The 25,128-nt window shown below is 42.5% G+C and overlaps 3 protein-coding genes across 4 annotated transcripts; 2 read left to right on the forward strand and 1 right to left on the reverse strand.

Annotated features, from left to right (window-relative positions):
- Positions 1–352: 352 nt before the first annotated feature.
- cdc5l (CDC5 cell division cycle 5-like (S. pombe)) lies at positions 353–9,752 on the forward strand. The gene is made up of 19 exons (XM_008300221.1): positions 353–557; positions 1,770–1,873; positions 1,968–2,129; positions 2,256–2,383; positions 2,597–2,696; positions 2,816–2,942; positions 3,058–3,149; positions 3,238–3,382; positions 3,937–4,128; positions 4,924–5,072; positions 5,288–5,459; positions 5,611–5,775; positions 6,161–6,241; positions 6,856–7,107; positions 7,202–7,309; positions 7,600–7,689; positions 7,774–7,905; positions 8,713–8,793; positions 9,301–9,752. Exons 1-19 carry the CDS (start codon positions 513–515, stop codon positions 9,412–9,414), a joined length of 2,439 nt encoding a protein of 812 aa, XP_008298443.1. The 5' UTR covers positions 353–512; the 3' UTR covers positions 9,415–9,752.
- Positions 5,085–22,130, reverse strand: supt3h (SPT3 homolog, SAGA and STAGA complex component). 2 transcript variants are annotated; one of them, XM_008300219.1, is made up of 12 exons: positions 22,061–22,130; positions 20,788–20,885; positions 17,296–17,380; positions 16,970–17,056; positions 16,141–16,237; positions 14,198–14,349; positions 14,031–14,106; positions 13,025–13,137; positions 12,830–12,934; positions 12,082–12,207; positions 11,394–11,483; positions 5,085–5,172 (listed from the first exon to the last, which is right to left on the reverse strand). In XM_008300219.1, the coding sequence occupies exons 2-12, from the start codon at positions 20,877–20,879 to the stop codon at positions 5,122–5,124; spliced, it is 1,074 nt and encodes a 357-aa protein (XP_008298441.1). In that variant the 5' UTR covers positions 20,880–20,885; positions 22,061–22,130; the 3' UTR covers positions 5,085–5,121. The 2 variants fall into 2 exon arrangements, with proteins under 2 accessions (XP_008298441.1, XP_008298442.1); XM_008300220.1 differs by lacking the exon at positions 5,085–5,172 and adding an exon at positions 9,764–9,900.
- runx2a (RUNX family transcription factor 2a) lies at positions 20,669–25,128 on the forward strand. The gene is made up of 6 exons (XM_008300218.1): positions 20,669–20,720; positions 23,097–23,281; positions 23,434–23,593; positions 24,021–24,125; positions 24,207–24,269; positions 24,803–25,128. The coding sequence occupies exons 1-6, from the start codon at positions 20,669–20,671 to the stop codon at positions 25,126–25,128; spliced, it is 891 nt and encodes a 296-aa protein (XP_008298440.1).

The following is a 25,128-nucleotide window of genomic DNA, read 5'->3' on the forward strand; positions in this document are numbered from 1 at the left end:
TGGTTTAGGTTTTTATTTATATAATCCCTTGTAACTTTAATTGTAATTTTCTTACATTTGCAGAACAATGTCAACAACTTAAACTAAACAAAAATTATCACCGAGTGTTACGTGAAATCTGGTACCACAGTGAAAATTGCTAAACCACTTGCCTCAGTGTTCTGGCTAGCCTCTGGTTTAGCACAGCAGAGATAACTAGTTGTGGTTTAGGGAAAGGTTAGTTAGGATTAAACATCGCAGAAAACTAAACCGGTGATCGAGTTTCGTCCGTTCACTCAGCGGAACCAGGAACGCTCATCGCTGAGGGGACACATTTCGCTGTAACACTGGGACCGTAGCACCCACAATGCATTTCGTCGCCGCCGTTAAATCCTGCGACACAAGTTTCCGTTGTGGTGCACGTTCGCTTCTCCCTCGCAGTTCTGTTTTTGTGACTAAAGTAAACGGTTTGGGGGAAATTGAAATCCCTTCTTAGGTTTTACTGAAGCGGGAAACACCAACAGGCCGCCAAGATGCCGCGAATTATGATCAAAGGAGGCGTCTGGCGCAACACGGAGGTACGTGTTTACATGGCTACACGGTTAGCATGATGCTAAACCTCCTGGTGTAAACCAATGGGGCTAGGTTAGCATGAAGCTAGCTGGTCACTTAACGGGACTTAGCCCACATAGCAAGTTTAGGATATTTGTGTCGTTGCCAACTATGTCGAAACGCTTTATTAAATGTTTGCGAACACGCAGTTCATTCATTTACTTTGACACTAACTGCTCATTTATTTAGCAAAGAAGTCGTTAGCAAACACTAATACAAGCTAGAAGGGAGCTAATAGTAAATGGTCATTGGAGTGTTTGCAGCAGTTTGATTGTAGATCATGGAAAGTTTATCAGTGTCCATACAAGTTAAGGTCCCATAGGGAGAAAATCCATATTAATTGTGTTTTATGTGTCTTTAAAACCTGGGGATGTAAATAATAAAAGGCATGCAAATATGAAAACACGAACTACTGACATTCATCTGCTGAACTCATAAGATGTCTGAACCTCGAGCAAAACTCACCAAATGTTCTGCTGTTGGCTGCAAGAGTGAACACAGCAGTCTTCCTGCACTCCCAGCGTCTGAGGAACTGGATTAATGTTATTTTTGATAACAATTTTACCACAGCAATAGCAACTGTTACCATTAGCTGTGATGGTATGCCTGTAGTTAGGAACTCAATGGAATCTATAACACTGAGGGACCTTCAGAGATGGTGGAAACTTTAATGTAAACCAGTGAACCAGGACTGGGTGGGTCACTGTGTCTTCATGTTTCCCTCTGGTAGCTTCTCTCCTGCTCTTTGTGCTCATTAAACTGCATTTTAATATCAGCTGAACTCACTGTAAAACTGCTCTCATCTACAGATGTTTCTGTTGTCAGACAGTAGAACCAGGATGAATTGGCGACTGAGATGCAGCCCATTCAGACTACATGTTAATCAACAGTCGCTTCAGAGATATTTCTAAGCTCGGCTGCAATTAAAGCTGGAAGGACTGAAACAGAGAACAAGGCTAAATCCAGGACGAGTACAGTCATGGAGCAGTTAACAGACTTTGCAGTATTTTAGGCAGAAAAATATATAGAGACTTTCTGAAGACACATGAGACTTACATTCATTTGCTGAAAAGAAGCACACTATAGGAGCTTTAAGTCTCATCGAATGATGTGACTGGTTCATTCAGGGATCTAGGATGACAGTGCTGATGAGTTTGTGTGTTTGTCTGTTAATCCAGGATGAGATCCTCAAGGCGGCGGTAATGAAATATGGGAAAAACCAGTGGTCCCGTATCGCCTCACTGCTGCACCGCAAGTCTGCCAAACAGTGTAAAGCTAGATGGTGAGTGTTGATCCATTATGTTAGGTGTGTTTCTTCTCAGCGTACCTGTTTGTTGTGCTGACAGAGCTCGTGTTTGCATTGTTTCTGTCTGCAGGTACGAGTGGTTGGACCCCAGTATCAAGAAGACAGAATGGTCCAGAGAAGAGGAGGAGAAGCTGCTTCACTTGGCCAAGCTGATGCCGACTCAGTGGAGGACCATCGCTCCCATCATCGGACGGACCGCTGCCCAGTGTCTGGAGCACTACGAATACCTGCTGTACGTTTTTATATGAGTCCAGACACATTTATACTCTACTTACAGGAGCTGTTATTATTAGAGCAGACTGCGATCTTGCAGGATGTCCAGACTGTTGCTAACTGGTGTGTATTTGTCATTGTTTAGAGACAAAGCAGCACAAAGAGACAATGAAGAGGAGGTGGGAGACGACCCCAGGAAGTTAAAACCTGGAGAAATCGACCCCAATCCTGAAACTAAACCTGCCAGACCCGACCCAGTGGACATGGACGAAGGTGCAGTAACAATCTAAACAAAAATAAATAATATACATTTGTGCTCTTGCAGATTTTCTTTCCAATTCTAATAGTGGTTGTTTTAGTTTTCATAACTTATTATGCAGAAACTCACTATTTCGGTTCAAGTGCGTGTTTCATTTTATGGCATTGTATTTATTGTAACCAAATCAGTGAATTGAATGTGTATTTCTCTATTATTTTAATCTGTAGATGAGTTGGAGATGCTGTCTGAGGCCAGGGCCCGTCTGGCCAACACCCAGGGCAAGAAAGCCAAGAGGAAGGCCAGAGAGAAGCAGCTGGAGGAAGCCAGGTCAGACTGCTCTCATGCATTCATAAAACACTCACATCTGCCTGAACAGAAAACAGGTGACGCATAATACAAAAAAAACAACCGTTACTGACTCTTGCTGTGCTCACGTTCGTGTGCAGGCGGTTGGCTGCTCTGCAGAAACGCAGGGAGCTGAGAGCGGCAGGAATCGACGTGCAGAAGAAGAGGAAGAAGAAGAGGGGAGTCGACTACAACGCTGAAATCCCCTTCGAAAAGAAACCTGCCCCGGTATGCACAGCGACGCACCACTTCAGCGTTACTGTTGTTGTGCATTTGAAATGAGTCTACAACAGAGCCTGAGTTAAAATTCTAGTATTAACTGTTGATTTTTGTTTGCTTTCAGGGTTTCTACGACACCAGCATGGAGCAGTACGACGCTCTGGAGCCAAACTTCAAACGGCTCCGACAGCAGCACTTGGACGGAGAACTACGCAAGTCAGTAGCAGCATAAACACTCACACAGTTTGTATGACGTGGGAAGAAATACAAGGAAATACGCCTGACTGTCATTGTTTCTGTGCAGCGAGCGCGAGGAGAGAGAGAGGAAGAAAGACAAGCAGAAGATCAAGAAGAAGAAGGAAAGCGACCTGCCGTCCGCCATCCTGCAGACCAGCGGAGTCGCAGAGTTCACCAAGAAACGTTCCAAACTGGTGTTACCTGCACCACAGGTAACTTCAGCAGCATGTTAAAGAGACTCTGTTCTGCTTTCTGGGTTCAGTGAGTCAAACAGCTGCTTTTATTGCATATTAAAGGTCTGCATACTTACAAAGCACAACGTCCTCGCCAAAAGAGTTATCTGCTTTTTTTCCTGCCTGAAACACCTCGTATGAATGAGCAGCTGCCTCACAGTTTGCCATTATTACCTCACTAGAGCCACTTCTGCTAGAGCTCCGTGTCTTTATGGAGAGATCTGGGGTTACTAGCCGACCTCACCTGGCTCTGGTCGGGCCAGCTGACCAATCAGAGCAGACTGAGCCTTTCAGAAGGGAGAATTCTAGAGAAGAGGAGCTGCAGCAATGAAGAAAAATAATGTCTTTCTGAACATTAAAGCATGTAAACGTACTCCAGCAGACCCCAGAAATATGATTAGAAACCTGTAAATGTGCAGAATATGAGTTCTTTAGTATCTAACAAGTCCAGCCTGTCATGTTATGGTGGATTACTGGATCATTTTACACCGTTAAACGCTGTATTTAATGTTTCAACCTCACTCTGTTTGTAGATCAGTGACGCTGAGTTGGAGGAAGTCGTCAAACTGGGCGTCGCCAGCGAAGTCGCCCGACAGGCTGCGGAGGAGAGCGAGAGTGGAAACTCGGCCTCCTCGACCCTCCTGTCAGAGTACAGCGTCACCAACACCATGACGACGGGACTCCGTACCCCACGAACCCCCGCCGCACAGGACCGGATACTGCAGGTAACTCGTTGAGTCTTTGTTCTCTTCATGAGTTCAGTGGATTTCATCTGTTCATGTGTGTTTATTGTTCCAGGAAGCTGAGACTACATTTATGGATAAAACTATAGTTAGGCTCATACTTTATCAGAGATTTATCTCCAAATTTTGGCAGGTGCACCAAACACAATATTTAGATTCTGATTTAAGACGATAAAGAACCAAACTCATCTGTAAGTAAGTCGTTCTAATTTTCTAATCTGTCATTACAACAGGGAGTCATGCAGAAACGCTGGGACGTCAGTAAACACATTTTAGTTAAACAAAAGAAATACACACAAGTGATATTGATATTACACACACTTTTCTGAAAATGATTATTATGACATTATTACCACATTGATTCCTCCATGAGTCGACAACACTGACTAGCTATTATCTTTTCAGCTGTTTTAGTCAATCAGTTTTAATTAATCTATACATGTATGTGCACTTTATCCTGTTTATGATTCATTAATGTATTACCTACACGTTTTATTTCATTTTGTGCTTTTTAAATCTGCATGTAAAGCACTTTTATAACCTCTGTGTATGATTAGATGCTATATAATAAACTTAGCAGCAAAATATTCACCATGAACAGGCTTATTTGTTTAATTGAATTGCTGCTGCAGGATGATAATAATAATAAATCCCCCCGCTAGTTAACAGATAAGTTGTAGTCAGTGTTACATTCATTAACCAATAACTAAGTACTCAGTATTTAACAGCGGCGATGTTGTGTATTATTTACCATCATGTGTGTTTCTGTGTTTGCAGGAAGCTCAGAACCTGATGGCTCTGACCAACATCGACACGCCTCTGAAGGGAGGCCTGAACACGCCGCTGCACGAGAGCGACTTCAGCGGCGTGACGCCTCAGCGGCAGCAGGTCCAGACGCCCAACACGGTTCTCAGCACGCCGTTCAGGTAGCGGAGCCAACGTCGGTCACACAGCGGGTCACATGTAGATGAGGGTTCAGCAACACGTTAGGCTGTAAATGTTTCTGCACAGGTGTTGGTTGAAAGGCTGCAGAGAAAGCACATTCCTCAGATTCACCATTTAGGCATTTTTTTTTAAGTTGTTGTTGCACTAACTAAAGTAAACCCTGCTGTAAATGTTTTCATTACTTCATCTCCATCAGAACTCCTGGACCCGGTCAGGGCTCGGAGGGAATGACGCCTCAAGCTGGAGGTGTCATGACCCCACGAGGGACCGCGACCCCAGGTTTGACCCCCGGTCGCACACCGCTGAGAGACAAACTGAACATCAACAGCGAGGAGCAGCTGACCGACCCTGCGTACGGCAAACACGTGGTAAATACACACTGGTACACATCTACGCCGTGAATACACAACTCACACTCAGCAATAAAACAGTAAATGTGTCATCAGTAGAAATGTTGGCTGAGTAATTAGAACAACACAATGTTCTCTGTTTAACGTTCTCCTTCTCCTCCTGACGCAGCAAAGAGAAAGTCTGCAGCAGCTGAGACAGGGCCTGATGTCACTTCCTGTTCCCAAGAACGACTTTGAGATCGTTCTTCCGGAGAACGCAGAGAAAGAGCTCGAGGAGACGGAGACAGAGTCGGGATTCATAGAGGACTCGGCTGATGTGGAGGCGCGCAAGCAGGTACCAGAACAATCAGATGATGTCTTCATCAGAACCTCAAACCTGTGAGCGGATTCCCACCAGAATTAGAACCCGTAGAACCTCTTTCAGGGAGTAATTGCATTTGTAGACAACAGCACTCTGTCGATTAGGGAATAACCGATGATCAGTCTGGACAATTATCGGGCCAATATTCTGCATTTTTCCAAATATAATTTTGCCTTTTTACAAACTGATTCTTGCTTGTTTTTGTCACTGAGTTACTCGTGTCATCGAAGCTGGTGAATTCGGCACCACAACGTGAACAGAATGGGCCAATTGGACGACTGTACCTGAACGACAGCTTATTGTTTGTACCCCCATAGTTGAAATAAAACTTGTAAATGTTTACTGTCGTGTTCGTCAGGCTCAACGGGACGCAGAAAGAGAGAAGGAGCTGAAGCTGCGACACACCGCTGTTCAGAGGAGTTTACCCCGACCTACCGAGGTGAGGCTTGATCACATGACTTCAGCAGTAACGCCACGGACACTTAAAACCCAGCAGGACGATCTGCAGCCACACGTTTGTGCGACCCTTAAAAAATCCTGGCAATAGATGGAAACTGTCAAACAAATCAGTTGGTGATAAACCAACTGGACTCCAGGCAGTTTGTAGGAGTTTTTATTTTGGCTCCTGTCACATTTTTTTCTGCAACATAAAGTCCTGCAACTTTATGGATGAAGACGGAGAGAGAACTCAGAGACGTCTTCTAGAATGACAGAAACAAGATAAACTAAAGTTTAACAAACTTTATCAAACAGGTACAACATTTTCACAGGTGTGTACAGGTGTTACCAATACTAGAAAAATCTAACTGTGGCTCTACAAACTTTAGATATTTGACTATTTACATTTTGTGCTTGTTTCCATACCCGTCTCCTCTCTGCTCTGCAGTTCAGCTGAACAGTCCATGAGGTTTGGTCATGTGACTGTTGGTTGCTGCTTAGTCACAAATGGCTTCAACCATCACAGTTTCTGTTTTTTGCAGAATTAAGCGGTTTATTTTTGGCAAATATTTAAATGAAACATGATGAGTTTTTATCTTGTCCTCGTCCCTGCAGGTGAACGAGTCCGTCCTGCGTCCGGCCTCCATGGAGCCGCTGTCCGACCTGCAGCTGGCCGAGGAGCTCATCAAGCAGGAGATGATCACGATGCTGCACCACGACTGTCTGCACCACCCGTCCTCCAGCTCCGCCAGTCAGCTGCAGCGCGGCAAAACCAGAGGCCCCGCCTCCACGTCCAACAACGCGTCGCACATCGCCTACCTGGAGACGCACACCTACAAGCCCGTCAGCACAGAGGACATGGAGCAGGTGGGTCGCACGTCGACACACGCCTGGGAGGAAGTTAACCGACGTGGTTGGTTGATGAGACGTGGATGTTAATCAGGTTGTGTTTAATGAACAGGCGAAGACGGTGCTGGCTTTAGAGATGGAGGTGGTGAAGTCAGGAATGGGCCACGGAGACCTGAGCATGGAGGCCTACAGCCAGGTGTGGGAGGAGTGCTACGGACAGGTGAGCCTCCACAGCAAGTAAATAGATAGAAAAACTAACTAAAAATAATTATATACAAAATAAACAGATAAGACAAATATTTATTGAACAGTTGACTCTGTGTCACAAGTTCAGACTGTAGAACGTCATAAATATAGAATCAGTATTTTCTTTTTTCATTGATTCGAAACACCATGTGGATCAGAGGCTTCATCATGCTGCTCTGTTGAACCTGGTTTCAAGATCTTTGTCATATTTTTCCTCCAAACCAGCTGTTCCTTTAACTTTCCATCGTTGTCTGCCTTGCACAGGTGTTGTACCTGCCCGGTCAGAACAGGTACACCAGAGCTAACCTGGCCTCAAAGAAAGACCGTATCGAAAGCCTGGAGAAGAAACTAGAGGTGAGAAACTGGATCAAGTCGACCCTGAAACTGTTCCGTTGGCTCGGTCCAAAGCGCTGAGTCTTGTATCTGTGAACTCTGCAGGTGAACCGTGGTCACATGACGGCGGAGGCTCGGAGGGCTGCGAAACTGGAGAAGAAACTGAAAATCCTGCTGGGAGGGTTTCAGTCCAGAGCGCTGGGACTCCTGAAGCAGCACAACGAGCTGTGGGAGCAGGTACTCACCATGTAACGCTTCATCTGACAGCAGCAGTGAGAGAAACTCACCTGGAGAGTTAAAACATTGTCTGTCTTCACCTTCTGATTTCATTTTTATTACCCTAATTAACTTCAATATTACAGCTAAAACTCTGCAATATATAGAATGCAAATTAACTTGATTAACCTAAATATTAAGCCTAAGACCCTACAATGTTTTAGATAAATGTACTTCTTTAATTTGAAATACTTTAGGGTCTTAGCCTTATATTGATTACACAAATTAACCTAATTAGCTTAAATATAATGAACTAGACTAATTTCAATACTAAGGCAAAGCTCCGACAATGTTTAATTCTGCAAATGAACCCAACTAATTTAAATGTTCTGTTTAAGACCAACAATATTATGTATAAATATATAATACAGATAATTTTGCTCACAGAACAATGAAAGCTAAGACCCTACAATACTGCACAGTAAACCTGATTAAACTATAAAGGTTAAGACGTTAGTGTAACACACAATGCAAATTAACGTGACTCACTTAAACACAACGTTTAAATGGACCCGACTAATTTACATAATAAAATCAAATAGTAATTGATGACAGAAATTAAACAGGCTAATTTATATTCACGATATCATGTGTAATACAAACTAACTCGACTAATTTAAGGCTAAGACTTTTCTAAATCACTGGACGAGTTGGTGAGTTAATTATTAACTGAATAAATTCGCTTTCTGCTGGTTGCTGTAAATGATCTCTTGGTCTGAACTATTTGAACGTCGTGATGCTGACGTTGTACCTGTCGGCGTCCACCAGGTGGAGCAGGCCGCCACCGAGCTGCAGACCTTCAATCAGCTCAAGAAACAGGAAGACACGGCGATTCCCCGGAGACAAGAGGTAAAACACAAAGCACACGACTCCCAACAACTCTCATCGTTCTAACACACAGACCGAGAATCTGGATTCTGAGGCTGAAATAACTACGAGAGAATTCAGATCTTTAATTAAGAACGGAGGAAATTTACTACTGAAATGTTCCTCGTTCTGAGATAATTCTGAAGTTTTAATCTGTTATTCAGACAAAATGACCACTTTGAAGACTGTAAAAACTAGAATACACGTCATTATGATCCGAATAAGACTTTCTAATTAATACATTTTCAAACAGTTAAGACGCATGTTGTTAGAAATCCAAATAAAAGGCTGGAAGCCACCAAGAGAACCTCAGTTTAAGGAAACCAGTCACTAAAAATTAACTTTATTCAAAAAGTTTACAAGAACTTTTTTAGGACTGCGTCTATGAAAAGCAAAAACTGTCCGATCTAGAAACCCGTCCGCAGCTTGTGAGGCTTAAATGAGTTCATGTTTGTGCTGCAGATGATCAGAACCTCTGTTGTGTTTCAGGCCCTGCGGGAGGACGTGGAGCGGCAGATGGAGCGAGAGCGGGAGCTGCAGCAGCGCTACGGAGAGCTGCTGATGGAGAGAGAGTCGCTGATCAACAGCGCCCAGAAGTACTGAGCTGATCACACCTTCATCCATTCATCCAAACGCTCATCAGAGCAGCCGAATCAAGCCGACGGCTGCTCTGAGAAACAAAGATTTCTCCGTAAACTTCTTGTCGCGGCGGACATTTTGACTTTTATCGAAGCAGGAAACAGTTAAACTTTCCTGCAGCGACGAGTCACAACTTCTGCTGCGAAAAAGGTTGTTTTGAATCCTTCTGTCATTTTCTGATTATTCCAGAGATAAGCCCCGCCTCCATGTCGCTATGATGTCACCAGCTGAGTTTGGAGCATGCTCAGTAGTCCCCTTGTGTTTCTGTATTAGTGACCAATAAAGTTTCTTTTCAACAACGACACGCTGGCGGTTTCATTTACCAAAACTCTTTTTTAGTAATTATAGAACAAAAACACATATATATATATACAGGTATGTACAGGAATGTGTTGGTTTGGTGAATCCTCAGCAGGCGAGAAAGGCCATCCCAGTCCTCCCATAAGAACTCTGACCAGGACAGACGACAAGTAGTTTAGTAGTGACTCAGACAAACAGACTGAACAGACGTGTGGTTTGGAGTTTTTCAGGTCTGTAGAAGGTTAAACCACGTCTGTGACAGTCAGGAAGCTGCAGTTTAAGAGTGTTAAAGCGTGTAGACCAGCTCGTCTGAGGGTTTGTTTTCACCAGCAGAGTATTTAAACAATCTTTATTCTTTAATATTACAGGAGAGAAGTGGTTGGTTTAGACGAGGACGCTCACAAACGAGCACATTTAATACCGTTCTCTGGACAGAATCCAGGAATATAAAAAGCTGCACCGGTTCAGATTTTGTTGAGTTTATTTTTTTGTTATTTGGGACTCAAACCTCTCGAAGTTCTGCAAATTATTTTGTCTACATTTTAGATGTTTCCAGACCTGGGAATATCGTAAAGCAGGGGTGTCGACATCCGGTCCTCGAGGGCCGCAATCCTGCATGTTTTAGATGTTTCCCTCTTCCAACACACCTGATTCAAATGATCAGGATCGTTATCAGACTTCTGCAGAGCTTGATGATGAGCTGATCATTTGAATCAGGTGTGTTGGAAAAGGGAACCATCTAAAACATGCAGGATTGCGGCCCTCGAGGACCGCAGTTCGACACCCCTGTCGTAAAGTAAAGACCACATTTAACATCTGCACGATTACCGTAATGTCTGGACTATAAGCTGCTACTTTTTTTCACACGCTTTGGACGCTGCAGTTTAAACAATGATGTGGCTAATTTATGGATTTTTACGAATTTGCCTCGAGACCAAAGTGACGTTGAGAGCGACGACGACAGAGAGACTGAGGAAGTGTGTGACGAAGTGATTCTGAGGCTGTTCAACTCCTGAAGACACTGAAGACGACGACTTTAGTGGTTTTAGTGCAGGAGGAAGATGAAGATAGCGATCAATAACTTTTCCTGGTAGGCTGCTGGAGTTTTTATTTTCTTAACCAGCCGTGTTACAGGAACTGTTCAGAAAAAAGCATCTGTGTATGTTAGCGGTACGTATTTAATAAAAAGTTTAAAACATCTTTCTGTGTAAATATCTCATGTTACAACGTGGACACCTGCAGCTTATAGACAAATGCTTCAATAGTCCAGAATTTACGGTAATCAAATGAAACACGATCGAGTGCGACATTGACGTTTGAGGCGCTAATCGCTGGTAACTGATGGAGACCAGAAGCTTCTCTGTGAGACTGTCATTTTGATGCAGATTTGCAGGAAATTAGCAAAATATAAGTACGATAAAAGAATCCAAAATTAACAAATGATGAGGAGAAATAATCGTTTGGGTCATAATTGTGCAGCTCTCTAATATTTCACACAACTAACTTCTGAAGACACAAAGACTGAAACTCAAAAAATATTCAATATAAATCTTTCAAAATAAAGTTATTACACTTCAGCTTCAAGCCCTACAGGTGCACTTTGTTTACCCCTTATGGTGTGTGTTGTTGTCGTGTGTCTGTACCGTGTGTCTGTAGTTGTATCTCCTGATGGCCTCTCTGATGTGACTGGGCTGAATGGCTCCACTGGGAGGCTCCACTGTGGCCGGACAGCTCTGAGAACACACAACACAGCTTTAAAGCAACACGACAGCGCACCGAGGTGACGCGATGCATTCAGGAACGTGGGGTTTTTAAACTCCAGAATGTCGAAGATGCGAAAAGCTTCTAAAACAAGGACTCAAACAACCAGTTCAGCCTTTAAATGGACTTATTCTGGAAAACACAACATGTTCACAGACTGAATATGAGTTCATCAACAGTCGTGACAAAAATTCTGAGAGTTTTCGGCTGAACTGCAGGTTGTGTTTACACGTCAGAGGAGACGAGTATGGAAACAGATTGAAAATGTAAAAAGTACAGTTTTTGTTGAATAATTAATCAAAGAAACTTAAATTTAGTTTTTTACATTTTTCTGGTTTGTCTCATTCTGCACAGAAGACGTCTCTGAGTTCTCATTATCACGGTTGGTCTGTTCATGCAGAGCTGCACGACTTTATGAAATACGAACCTCAGTGAAGAAACATGAGACAGAAGCAAAAGAAACACTCAGAGTTCAGGCTCCTTCAGCTGAAGCTCCCTTGCTCACCTGAAGTTCTGCCTCCTCCTACAGACTCCTGCTCATTAGATTTCAAACCAACGACCAGAACTCACCTTCTTGCGTTTCCTCTGCCGCGCCCGGCCGTCCAGGCTGCCGTTGCCCTGCAGGAGGGGCTTCGAGTGGGAGGAGCCTGGGGTGGAGGGAGGCGTGGCCTCAGGTGAGTCTGGGTCCTTCTTCACCTGGTGGACAGAAGAACGTTACTGAAAACTGGGAGGTTCTGGATTCACTGGTTGAAACATTGAGAGTCAGGACAGTACTGGACTGGGAGGACGTCACTGTGTGTGTTTACCTTAGTGTGTGTCTGTGTGTCTTTGTGTACCTCAGCGTATGTGTGTGTACCTTAGTGTCTGTATACCTCAGTGTGTGTGTGTGTACCTTAATGTGTGTATACCTCAGCGTGTGTGTGTGTACCTTAGTGTGTGTGTACCTCAGCGTGTGTACCTCAGCATGTGTGTGTGTGTGTACGTCAGTGTGTGTGTACCTCAGTGTATGTGTGTGTGTACCTTAGTGTGTGTGTACCTCAGCGTGTGTGTGTGTACCTTAGTGTGTGTGCGTACCTCAGTGTGTGTGTACCTCAGCGTATGTGTGTGTGTTTACCTTAGTGTGTGTGTACCTCAGCGTATGTGTGTGTGTATGTACCTCAGCGTGTGTGTACCTTAGTGTGTGTGTGTACCTCAGCGTATGTGTGTGTGTGTGTATGTACCTCAGCGTGTGTGTGTACCTTAGTGTGTGTGTACCTCAGTGTATGTGTGTGTACCTCAGCGTGTGTGTGCTTCAGTGTGTGTGTGTGTGTGTGTGTACCTCAGTGTGTGTGTTGTAGTGGATGTAGCTGGCTGAGATCACGTGACCGACGGGGTTGGTCTTGGCCGTCATCTCCTGCTTTACCAGCAGAGACAGATCCACGATCTGGAGCCAGACAGAAAGCAGCAGCACACGTTTAATTAACGCAAAGAAGAAAGCCTCACTCAGGTGCAGCGTCGGGACCGGACACGTTACCTGGGCAACCGTCTCGTAGGCCAGGTAGGACAGCATCTCCATGGCGATGCTGTTGGGTTTCAGCTCCAGGCTGCTGCAGTCGAGCCAGTCGCGAAACTTTGACGCTTTCTTCGCTGCGAGAACATTTAAAAATGAGAAACAAACACAAGCAGGAGGTCAGAGAGCGGATCGGTTCACAACTCAAACTGGGAGTTCTACGCTACATCAATACGTGTTTCCAGCTGGTTTTATTCCTCCACAGTAACTTCAGTGTATTTAATGAAGTTACAGCAACGACAGCTGGGAGGAATGGGCCAGAACTCATCAGACTGTTGTCAGAAGCTTGTGGAAGGAAATCCAGAACGTTTGACCCAAGTCATAGAGTTTAAAGACAACGCTACCAGATACTGAGGAGATAGATGGAAACTTCTGACCTTGAAGAAAGGAATGGAAAAAAAAAATCCTCGTTCTCATTCACGTTCTGGTGTTTAGCAAATAGAAATAATGTTGGTAATAACTGACTGACCTGAAACAGGAAAAGTTTAGTCTGATTTAATGTCAGACGATGAGAAAATAGTGGATGTAAACTTCTGGTTTCAACTGTAAACACTCACATTTTTTTTTAATAGATTCATTATTTTTAACTTTCAGGCATACATTTTTTAAAATAAAGTGACACCGAGGTATTTAAGGACTAAATGTCTGAATCCAAAAGTGTTATAAAAATATGATATTGTATTGATTGTACTGAGTGCTGAAACATGAACCGACTGTCAGGAACTAAACCCTTTAAATGCCTGTTTGTTTACGCGTTGTTGCTCTGTGTGAAGAAAACAGACATTTATTTAATTCATTCGATAAACGCATGGTTGCTCTGTTTCCACAGGATTTTATATTGAAGTGAAAAATACAGTCCAGAAAAATGCAACAGAAACAGAAACCATCCAGAACCTGCTGCTCAGAGCTCAGAGGTTTAAACGTCGTCCTGAATGAGACCCACTGGAGCCTGAATGGTTGAAAGTCTCACCGAAGCTGAGCTGTCGGCTCTCGCAGAACTCCGAGTACTGAGTCTGGTCCATGTTCCGAGTCTGACGCTCCAAACGCTGCCGACACAAACACACAACAGACTGACGGTGAGCAACAAACACTCGGTGGTCTCCGCTCGCAGCAGGCGTGTTAACGTTGTGATCGGACCTCCATCCTCTCCTGCTTCACCGGGTCGACCTCCTGACGCTCCGCCAGCGACAGCAGCTCGCCCGTCTGGTCCATCCACACCAGGAAGTCCTGAGCCAACCGCTGCCTCCGCTGGTTGCCCCCGGCGACGCCACCAGCAGCTGAACACCTGTCTGCAAACGCCAACAGGAAAAACTACAATTTAATTCATTTTTAAAAATAACTTTATTGGTTAATTTTTGAGCGAACAACACGTAGAATCACACATTTATTACAGCAGCAGCAAGAAAATCAGCACCTGGTTGTTGTATTTAATTATAGCAGGAATAACTGGAAAATAATGTCGCAAAAACAACCAATAAATGTGATAAGAAACTGAAAAAAAACATTATAATTATAAAAGCAAAGTAAAAATGAAAGAACTAAATCAAATAAAAGTAGAAAGTAATAAATAAGTTAAAGATAAAAGCTCGATTTCCTTAATTCCACTTCATATTATTCTCATATTTGGGTCTTAAATGTGTGAGTTTTTTTTTCATTCCGATGCAAAGCAAACATTTTGTCATTACATTTGAGTCTCTCTGATTAAATGTGAGTCACAGATGTTTTTTTCCAAAATTTCTAAACAAGCAAACACTTGATCCTCTTCAAAACGGAGCCTTCAGACGACAGGAAAACGGCACAAAAACCGACATGTTTAAGTCGTTTCCACAGTTTAAACCAGACGTCGGTGTGGATTCTCAGTCATTTGGATCCTGAGAGCTTCAGTAAGCAGCAAGTGGACGTCTCTGTTTGTCTTTAAAGACCAGAAGGTGAAGTCCAGCTGCATGTTCATCTGCTAAACTATATGTTTACGTGTAATATGCATTCTGTGCAATGTTTAAATTCATGAAACAGTTCAATTTAACTTGCAATAATTAAATTCCATGTGTCATATCCATTATCATGTGCAATGTTTTCGTTTCATGTGTATGTTTCTGTTTCATGAGAACTTTTTCATGTGTAAAACTTTTTATTTTCATTCAATATTCCAGTTTCATGTGTGATCTTCTACCTCAGTAGTGCTCTTCTATTGGGCACTGCCTGTATTTTCAGGTCATTATGGTTGTTTTTCATGAGCAATATTTGAATTTTGTTTCACTGTCATGTGCAGAATATTTTTTTTATCTGTGCAATAAATTCATTCTCATGTGCAATATCACTTTACTACCTCAGTTTTACTTCTGGTATTTCTATCCTGAGTCCTATTGTAGATGACGTATTCTCATTTTTAGTTTCAGTGATGTGTTATGCACATATCTGCGTTTATTCTTGTGTTGTAGAAGAATTTCCTGGGTGGCGTCTGAGGAAGAAGCCTTAAAAACAACATGAGAGCAGCTGATGCTGAACATACAGGCAAAGAGCAGGACGATTGGAATAATTTGCTCTGGACAGATGAACCAAAAACAGAAATGTTGGTCAGCAGCAGCAGACACATTAGTCGGTGGAAACGTTCTGGTTTGCAGTCACTGATTCAACTCTGAATTCTGCAGCAAATCAAAGAGCCTGACGTGAGGAATCGGTCTCAGAGCTGAAGATGAAGCAGAATATTAACTTCCTGCAGGACAATGATCCTGAAAGCAACACCAAGGGGACGCCTCGGGAAGAAGGAATGGACGGCTGTGGAATGAACAAGTCAAAGGACAGATTTCAATCCTCCTGAAATGTTTTGAAACAGGCAGAATTTAAAACAAAACCCTCAAACATCCTGCTGCTGAAAAGGGAAACACCAGCTTCTGAGGCTTCTTCCACAAAAGAACGTTGCACCTGTTGATGTTTCTTCTGAATAAATGATTGAAAAAGCTAATTTTCTTCAAGATATTGTTCAAATATATCCCCTCTATCTGAAAACGCTGCATCACAGACGATCACACGGAGTCTGTTCGTCCAAATATATAAAAAAAATAATAAAATCTACAGTGTACCTTGTTCCTGCTGCGAGTCGTCGTCCTCCATAGTTTTGAGCAGTTTGGATTTATAATCTCTGAACTGGAGGTATTTTAATAATCTTGCCACTTTCCTCTGGTCGAGATGTCGGCAGAGAAAAAAAAGAAGAAACAGTTATGAATTCCATGTGTTAAAACAGCATCATTCAAAGGAAGATTTGTCTTTAAACTAACTAAACTACATCATTTATCAGAACCAGAAACTATAAAGACAGAAAGAATCGACCGATTATTAACTTTCTGACGGTCTTTGAACACATCATGTGTGATGTCAGGAAACAAACCAGATCTAATCAATATATTCTGCATGCCTCAATGAAAAAATTCTCCCCAAAAAGTAACAGTTTTCCTTAAACCGATTCTATAACAAACTAAAAATTCTGTGATCCTCGGCTCAACTATGAAGCCGTCAGTGACTCAGCTGAGACAAACAGTCACGGGACAGAAAATCAGGGAGTTTTTGGCTGAACTTCAGGCAGAACAGAGAGGAGACGAGTATTAAAACAAATTAAAACTGTAAGAGAGTTAAATATCTACAGTATGTGGAGCCACTGTTTAGTTTTCCAGTGTTGGTAACAGCTGTGGGGAAAATGTTGGACATGTTGATTCCAGATTCTTTCAATTTTTTAAAATAAATAATCAAATAAATGTAAATATTTCACTTTTTTTATGATTTGTGTCTTTCTAACTATGTCCAATGTCACAGAAGACACTTCATGTTGTCCTGTTTCCACAGAGGTGCAGGATTTTATACTGCAGTGACAAAAACAAAGAATCTGCCCGAGGTTCAGACGCTTTCTTTTTGTACCTTGTCTCTCCTCATCAGGAACAAAATGTCTTCGGCTGAAATGACTCTTGAACCTCGAAGAGCTGCTCCTTCACAGGCCTGGTGCAGCTGAAACGATCAAATCGAACAGTTTAGACACACGAGTCTCAGTCTGTGCTCATCAGAAGAAAAAACACCATCAGTTATGTTCAGATCGTCTGGATTTTACACACGATCACACGCTTAGATCCTGGAATTCACAAACAGAATCACAATCATCTGTCAGAGTGCTGAAACCAAAGCTGATCGTATGGTTCGATCTCTACAGACTCCCGGTGTGACGGCTGTCCGAGTGTATGTCCCGTTACCATGGTGATGAGCTGCGTGTGCACCACGTCCTCCACCAGAGCTGCCGTTTCCTGCAGAGGCCTGCGAGCGTCTCCCAGAGCGAACCTGCGAAACACAGACCGAACGTGAACCGGCGGGTCCTAAAGTCAAGCTGCAGGTTAAACAGGCGGCTGCTCGGTTTCGATCACGGCTCCTTATTTAAAGAGTTCAGAGCTTGTGGTGCTGAACAGCTGCTCTGATTTCACAGCTCAGAGATGTTTGACAACTTGTCGCCTCACTACCGAGACATTATTGGTATTTTATTGTCAGTTCTTTTCTTCTGCATCACAGTCAGCTTCAGAACGTTTGAAGGCTGTCAGAGTTCTGACAAACATTATTTAAAACAAAGGAACTCCACACAGTTATCTAATCAGAGAGGTGTGTAGGAGACGGACCAGCACATGTAAAAACACACACACGAAAACATTTATTTATCACATTTCAGTGCTGGACTTTAATATCCGTACTTCTTTATTACATAATGATCCATCCATCATCTCTACACCTTCATCCTCACCAGGGTCATGGGGGGCTGGAGTCTATCCCAGCCGACTCAGGGTGAAGGCAGTCTATCACAGGGCTACACTTAGAGACAGACAACCAAGCACACTCACATTCACACCTACGGACAATTTACAATCACCAATTAACCTCAACATGTTTCTGGACTGTGGGAGGAAGCCGGAGAACCTGGAGAGAACCCACACTGCACGGGGAGAACATGGAGACTCCACGCAGAAAGATCCCGGGTGTCCTCACCGGGACGCCAACCGGCAACCTTCTAGATGTGAGGCGACGGTGCTAACCACTGATCCACCTTGCAGCCCACAAAATGAACCAGAAAGAGCTCATTCTGCACGACAAAGTGCAACAGACCGAATTTAAAGTGAATTTTTCTGAGTGCTTCATCTGTCAGATGTTTCTAATGAGGGGCTGTCTGTTTTTGACAACTGAATTTTTGTCCGTTTTTAGAGCCTTGCAGGAAAACAAATCAAGGCACCAGATCTGATGACAGTTTTGGATTCTACAAGAAAAGTTCGCCCAAGATGATCAGTCTCAAAGCTCCATATGTCATAAAGCACGAGTCATTAATGATGGAAGGTGGTCTGAGAGGCTGATTTGCTAAAACACATAAATTTAAGTAAAATTTCAAGGGGCAGTAATTTCAAAACTACTTCAGATGGAGATCTTATATTTGGGATTCCTCCATAATCTTAGGAGCACCAGAGGAATCTGAGAGGTTGACCTGGAACCCTCTGCTTGATTTAGAGACCAGACAACTAATCAATTAATCCAAAAATTAATCGACACATTAATCAACAATGAAAACGGCTCAACTACTTGATCCTGTTAAAAGAACAATTTAATTCAATTCAATTCAATTTTATTTGTATAGCGCATATTTACAACAAAAAGTCATCTCATAGCGCTTAACAAAGGCAGAAACAGAAACACCCAACAATCCAAAACATTTGGATTCCCTATAAGCTTCAGCAGTCCGCAAGCAGTCCACAACAGTGGGAAGGAACCGAAAACCGAAAAAAAAAAAAAAAACTCAGACAGAACCAGGCAACAACTACAGGAAAGACAAAGACTTCTGATAGAAACATATAAACGTGAGTTTGTGATCAGTTCTGAAACTTGCATTTGTATTAAAAAACAAAACCTCAGTCTCACTGTGCAAATAAACCCAGAGTCTGTGCGTTAATATTTCAAACCGTCCTCATACGACGTTGACTCACACGGAGGTCAACAAACTCTTTGACCACAATCTGGTCGAACCTCGATTTGCATCCGGCGAAGCCACTTCCAGACGGACCTCAAACCCACATCCTGACGCTCGTTCTCCACTCATTTCTTCTTCTTTTATTTTCTGCCACAGACGCACACCTGACCGCCGCCCCGGCCCCGCCCCCCCTCCTCTACCTGCGCCGTGATTGGCCGTCTGCAGCCATCCATCACTCAGGTGACTCTGGTTTGTGGGCAGCTCGGCTTCAGCCTCAGTGTCGGTTTTTAGGTTTTGGGGTTTAGTTTGGTTTCAGCCGCTCTGACCGCCGACGACACGACACGAGGTGAGCGACGCAACACACACACAGACACACAGACACACACACTCATGGAACCACAGCGTGCACATGGCGACTTTAGAAAAACCTAATTTGCAGCATAAAACTTATCACGTGTACTTTTTTTTTTTTAAACTTGTGCAGATAAAAACAGTGAAACCACAGCAGGAAGAATTAATATGATAATAATAGTTGCACCAAATTAATTGATTTAAAGGTTAATTATTGGGAAAAAAATAGGATTTATTAAATAAAACGACTAAATATGTTGTTTTTCGTACAGCTACTTCAAATTGTGTAGTTTTCTGCAAGAAAAAACTTAAAAAACAGTCAAACGGCAGCAGAAAATATCAACATAATGATTGAACAGCTAATTATTGTAATTAATAGGGATTCTGATCATCACTGTCAAATAAAACTACCAAATATGTTTTATTTTCATGACACATTCTCATATGTTCAGTGTGTTTTCATGTGATTTCTCTTCTGTTGTGGTGGAGCTGCATGTTGATGCTGTAATATTCTGTGATTTTAAGATTTTTTTATTCACAAAAAGCAAAGTTGCACGTTTCTTACCGGCTATTCCTGATCTCAGGAGTCTAATGCTTGCAATAAATTATTATTATCGTATTATAAGGCTTCTTTCGACCTCAAACTTTAATTACTGATGCTGTACAATGTCCGAAAACGATGAAAAAAAAATGTCAGAATTTCTTATTATTATTTATCAACAGTCTAAATATATTCAGTTTATTGTCACATCAGACAAATACAAACAGCAAATCATCATAATTTAGATGCTGGAACTTGGTAAAATTTGCTAAATTCAGCCTAGAAATGATTAATTAGTAATCAAAATAGTTTTGATAAATAGTAAATAAATAAATCTGCTGCAAATGTCTCCACGAATGTCAAACAGACTGCAGGTGGTTCATCTTCAACGTCATATATGGTCTGCTGCTGAGGGTTTTTAGGAATGTTAACGAATTTTTTTAAAATAAGAATTCAGATTATTATTGGAGGATGCTTCACTTAGAGGTATTAGAAATTCACTGAGATATGTGTGCTTTTGTTAAGTCTGATTGTTTTAAATCACATTCAGTCTTACTCAATGTAAACTTTTGGCAAGTTAACAAACATTTTCAAAGATTTTACACAACACCCTGCATGTGTGCATCACACAGTGCCTCAAATTGTCGGGCAGTGGACGTTTTCTGGAACAATCTGTGTTTGGATTTGTAAAGTGTCGCTGATTTGTGTGTCTGCGTTGTGTGATAAACAGGTTTTCATGGCTTCCAACAGTCTGTTCAGCAGCAGCAGCAGCCCGATGCTGTTCTGGGGTGAGACGCTAAAAAGTGTGTGTTTGTGTGTCTTCCACCACTGTGTTTGTGTGTTTGTGTGTCTTACATCATGCTCTGTAGCTCTGGGATGAAACTGGTCCTGGAAACCGGACGCTCTTTAGAACTGGAGGCGGCAGAACCAGCCATGGGACTGTTCATTACCAGCTGCAGACACAAAGCAAAGACCCAGTTAGGATGACAGAAAGCATAAAAAAGAAAGACTAAATTAGAATTTCTTTGTTTTTTTATTCTACAAAAACTTTGAAAAACCTGAAATCGACATTTTCACCATTTTTCCAAGTGTCCACAGGTGTTACCAACACTGGAGCAAACAATTTTAGCTGTATATACTATAAATATTTACAGTTTTAAGGTGTTTCCATACTTGTCTGTGGAAACGCTGCCCGCAGTTCAGTCGAAAACTTTTCATCAGATCACTGCTGGTCAAAGCTGAGTCACTAACGGCTTCATGGTTGCACCGAGAAGCAGAGAACTTTTAGGGTTTTTTTTACAGAATCTATTCAAAGCAAACTATTTTTTTGTTTCACATTTTAAAATTAGTTGTGTAGAATAAAGCAATTTTGATTAAAAATATCAATTTTTGGTTTAGATTTGGTTCATTTTCCCACCAGAACACATGACAGATGAGTAGTTCAAGGCCTGTAGGAGAGTTTCTGTTTGTACAGTTTCTTCCTGATAAATGTTATTGAAAAAAGCTGATCTACCTTTCAGTAGGTTTTTGGTTAAAGCAGAACCCAAAATTAACTGAAGCAGGACTGTAATTTAACAAAACAGGGAAAATCTGTGACACAGCAATAAATTATTCTGTATTTTTTTATTCATCCTGCATCATGTAGAAACAATGGACACGAACTTTTACTGTCTGGTGGTTAAACTTATTATAAATCCTGTTTCACAGCTCAGCTTTCATTTGTGGCTTCAGGGTTTTGTTTTGTTGTTTGGTTCAATTCATCAAAACAAACCAACAGAACAGAGACAAACTGAGCCAAGAGCTTAAAATAACAAGATAGCAGAACAGAGCTGAGAGTCAACACAACACTACACTACACGACACAACACAGCACAACACAGCACAGCACAGCACAGCACAACACAACACAACACAACCCTTGGACAGGTGCTGTGACCGCACCAACTTCCCTCCGGCAGTGAAATCTGAATAATAATACAGCGCAGTTCCCGCCTATTCAAACACTGCGGTCGATAAACCACAACGCACAAAAACAAAAGAGAGAAAGACGAGACGGAGGAGAAAAAGAGGAGAAGAGGAAGAGAGACTCAGACACGGAGGAAAACTGAAAACAAATGGAAATTCTCACCGAAGTCTCCCAGAAAACGTCGCTCCGCTTCAGCTGCGACCAATTCCGTTGATTTGTTAAAATTTCGGCGCGACTTGATGACGTATGTTATCCGTAAAGTAATATCCGGGGTTTTGGTAGTTGTAGTTTTTTTATACGCATTTTAGGTTAAAACGCGTTTACTCTCAGGTCTGACCGCCTTATGCTTTATTCCTGAGTGTTTTTGATTTTATTTAGTTGAAATGAGAAATGTCTTCAAAATACCCTCCTCTGAAACATAAATACAAATAAAAGCCTTGTTAGATGTAATTCATGCCGTTTTTGTTTAATAAAAATGTCTGTAAATATACAAAATGTGCTTCATTACCAAAAGAAATATATGCAAAATTACAGAACCAAGCCGTTTACAGTATTAAACTTGACTTCAATTGTAATGTATTAAATAAAATGTATGTAGTTTAGAAATTAAGCTAAATTTTCTCATGTAATTTCACTTTTTTTTGTATTTTTTTAAATCTTTTTTTTTAATTATTATTTTACTGTTACTACCAAACTTGAATGCACCAGTTTGTATATTAAAAAGAAATGTTTGTGAAATTACAATACATGTTCAGATGTTTTCTTTATGTGAAGAAGTTTTCCTTAAAATATTAAATATAAATTTCAGGATTTTCCACAGCGACAGGTTTTTATTACTTGGTGTTAGACATGTTAACTCAATTTTACACGTTTATTGATATTCTGTGTTTTTCTAAATAATACGTGAATGTATTTTACCAGCCTTTTTATGTAGGAATATATATTTAGGTCTTGTGTTTTCTTTTACATAAGTAAAGACATTTCCACTCCAGAAAAGGCACAATACATGAAAAGTTTCTAGAAAACTTCAAGGTGGGAGTACAGCCAGACCCCTGCCTAAGTCCACATTAATGTTCCCTGGCATTATGGCTCTTTATACTATAAAGAGTCAAACACACATGTTAGACACTTCAGAGGACAGCGCAAAAAAAACACAAAGAAAAGAAAAGCTGTAAATCCTCTGTGTGTTTTCTTTCAGACCCAGTGGTGAAATGTCGACCGTCGCCCGGCGACCGTCAGCTGGACGACCAGGAGGGAAGATCTCTGCTCCATCGCAGCACGGCGCCACCCAGAGGCCTGGTGCCGACGGACAGCCCCAACTTCCTGTGCAGCAGCCTGCCGCTGCACTGGAGGTGCAACAAGACGCTGCCGAGAGCTTTTACTGTGAGGAATCAGGTTTTCTGTCTGTCTGGGGTCAGAGGTCATCAGACACTCTGCTCTGAGTCTAGTCCTCCAGACCATCAGTTTTCTGAGCCTTAAAGATGATGAATGGTTCAGGGGTAAAGGGCCGCTCCTGATGTCTCTCCATCCTCCAGGTGGTTGCCCTGGGCGACGATGTGCCTGACGGTGTGGTGGTGACAGTGATGGCCGGCAACGACGACAACAGCAGCGCCGAGCTACGCAACGCCACGTCAACCATGAAGCAGGGATACGCCCACTTCAACGACCTGCGCTTCATCGGTCGCAGCGGCAGAGGTAGACGGACGGACAGACACACAGACAGACAGACAGACAGATGGACGAACAGACACTATATATACAGTATATATGAATATCAAGTAACAGAGGTCGACGATGGAAAGCTTCCTCCTCTTCCTCCATTTGTTTCCATCTTTTGCCATTTGAACGTCTTTGCATTCACATAAATAATGAATGAAATTAAATGAGAATGAATGAATGAAAGGATCATTCTACCTCCAGAACAAACCAGGACCATCTATAGACAGGATTCCTTCCTTGTTGAAATCAATTTCTCTGATTCTGAGGGTCAGGCGGGAACTTTTTTATGGAATGAACCGACTTGCAACTAAATATTACACATTTTTATAGAGTCCAAGACCCCACGTAGTTTCTAAATTACTGTACAGACCTCCATATTTTTCCTGTACATGTGTGTTTTCAGGTAAGAGCTTCACCCTGTCCATAAACGTCTTGACCTCGCCGCCTCAGATCGCCACCCTGCACAGAGCCATAAAGATCACTGTGGACGGACCACGACTGCCAAGACGTCAGTGAACATCAAATAATAATCCAGCAGTTTAATCTGGGATGATCAGAACTGCCATTAACTTTACGTTCTTCTTCTCAGGACAAAGGCAGAAGGAGGTGAAGTCAGGAGTGTTCAGACCTTCCAGCAGCAGCACTTCATCAGGTATGAAAGTAGGGATGGTACCTAAACCCTCACTGGATGAAATGACACAAACAGAAATCTGATGGATGTTGGAGAACATTCTCTGGTCAGATGAAGATAAACGTGTTGGGCTCAGATGGAGTCCAGATGTTTGGTGTGAACCTGACCAGGACCACCACAGTGGATGCATCGTCCTGACAGTGAAGCATGGAGGTGGCAGCATCATGATATGGGGCTGCATGAGGGCAGAAGGTGTTGATGATGTTTACAAATTAATGTCTGAGGATAAACCAGAATACTGGCTGACCAGATGAAGAATATTCCAGCAGGAGAACCATCCAGAGAACTAAATCACACCAGAGGTTTTATGTGTGTTTGAGTAAATGCATTTGGAAAATGTAGAGATTCGGATTTTAACATTCAAACAAACTATGTATAAAAATATAAAACTAACCTCAATGCCAGCTTTTTACAGGCTTCTCTGAGTCTTCTTAAAGATCAATGAAACACGCCTGAAAGCTCCATAAAAACACTGAAGGTTTCTCTCTGTTCAGATTGCAGATCCTTTTCGTCGCCTCTGTGGACCAATGAGCCGCCGTTCCTGGGTCAGATGACCTCTCTGACTCCCAGAATGCACCACCTGCCTGCCCTCCCTTACTCCGCCCAGCCTCCCCCCTACAGCTCCTACCTGTCCTCTCCTCCTCCTCCCCCCCCACTCAGCCACAGTGGTCCGTTCCAGCCGGGCAGTTTTTACTACGGGCCGAACCAAACGCTCCAGACCACAGGGGAGGACCGAAGCGTTGTCACGGCACTAACGAATTACATTGAAGGGGCGTGTCTTTCTATGAGAGGGGAGGAGCCTGTCTGGAGGCCATATTGA

Source organism: Stegastes partitus, unplaced genomic scaffold, assembly GCF_000690725.1.
Source record: "Stegastes partitus isolate 25-593 unplaced genomic scaffold, Stegastes_partitus-1.0.2 Scaffold1512, whole genome shotgun sequence".
NCBI lineage: Eukaryota > Metazoa > Chordata > Actinopteri > Pomacentridae > Stegastes > Stegastes partitus.

What these genes read in the sequence shown, in the direction of transcription:
- cdc5l (XM_008300221.1), top strand. Translation starts at nt 513, where the DNA reads ATGCCGCGAATTATGATCAAAGGAGGCGTCTGGCGCAACACGGAG. An exon ending in GAGCACTACGAATACCTGCT is followed by an intron (nt 2,130 to 2,255) that starts GTACGTTTTTAT and finishes GTCATTGTTTAG; the next exon opens with AGACAAAGCAGCACAAAGAG. An exon ending in CCCAGTGGACATGGACGAAG is followed by an intron (nt 2,384 to 2,596) that starts GTGCAGTAACAA and finishes TTTAATCTGTAG; the next exon opens with ATGAGTTGGAGATGCTGTCT.
- supt3h (XM_008300219.1), bottom strand. Translation starts at nt 20,879, where the DNA reads ATGAACAGTCCCATGGCTGGTTCTGCCGCCTCCAGTTCTAAAGAGCGT. An exon ending in CGACTCGCAGCAGGAACAAG is followed by an intron (nt 14,350 to 16,140) that starts GTACACTGTAGA and finishes TGGCGTTTGCAG; the next exon opens with ACAGGTGTTCAGCTGCTGGT. An exon ending in GAGCCGACAGCTCAGCTTCG is followed by an intron (nt 13,138 to 14,030) that starts GTGAGACTTTCA and finishes ATGTTCTCGCAG; the next exon opens with CGAAGAAAGCGTCAAAGTTT.
- runx2a (XM_008300218.1), top strand. Translation starts at nt 20,669, where the DNA reads ATGGCTTCCAACAGTCTGTTCAGCAGCAGCAGCAGCCCGATGCTGTTC. An exon ending in CAGCCCGATGCTGTTCTGGG is followed by an intron (nt 20,721 to 23,096) that starts GTGAGACGCTAA and finishes GTTTTCTTTCAG; the next exon opens with ACCCAGTGGTGAAATGTCGA. An exon ending in CGGACCACGACTGCCAAGAC is followed by an intron (nt 24,126 to 24,206) that starts GTCAGTGAACAT and finishes TCTTCTTCTCAG; the next exon opens with GACAAAGGCAGAAGGAGGTG.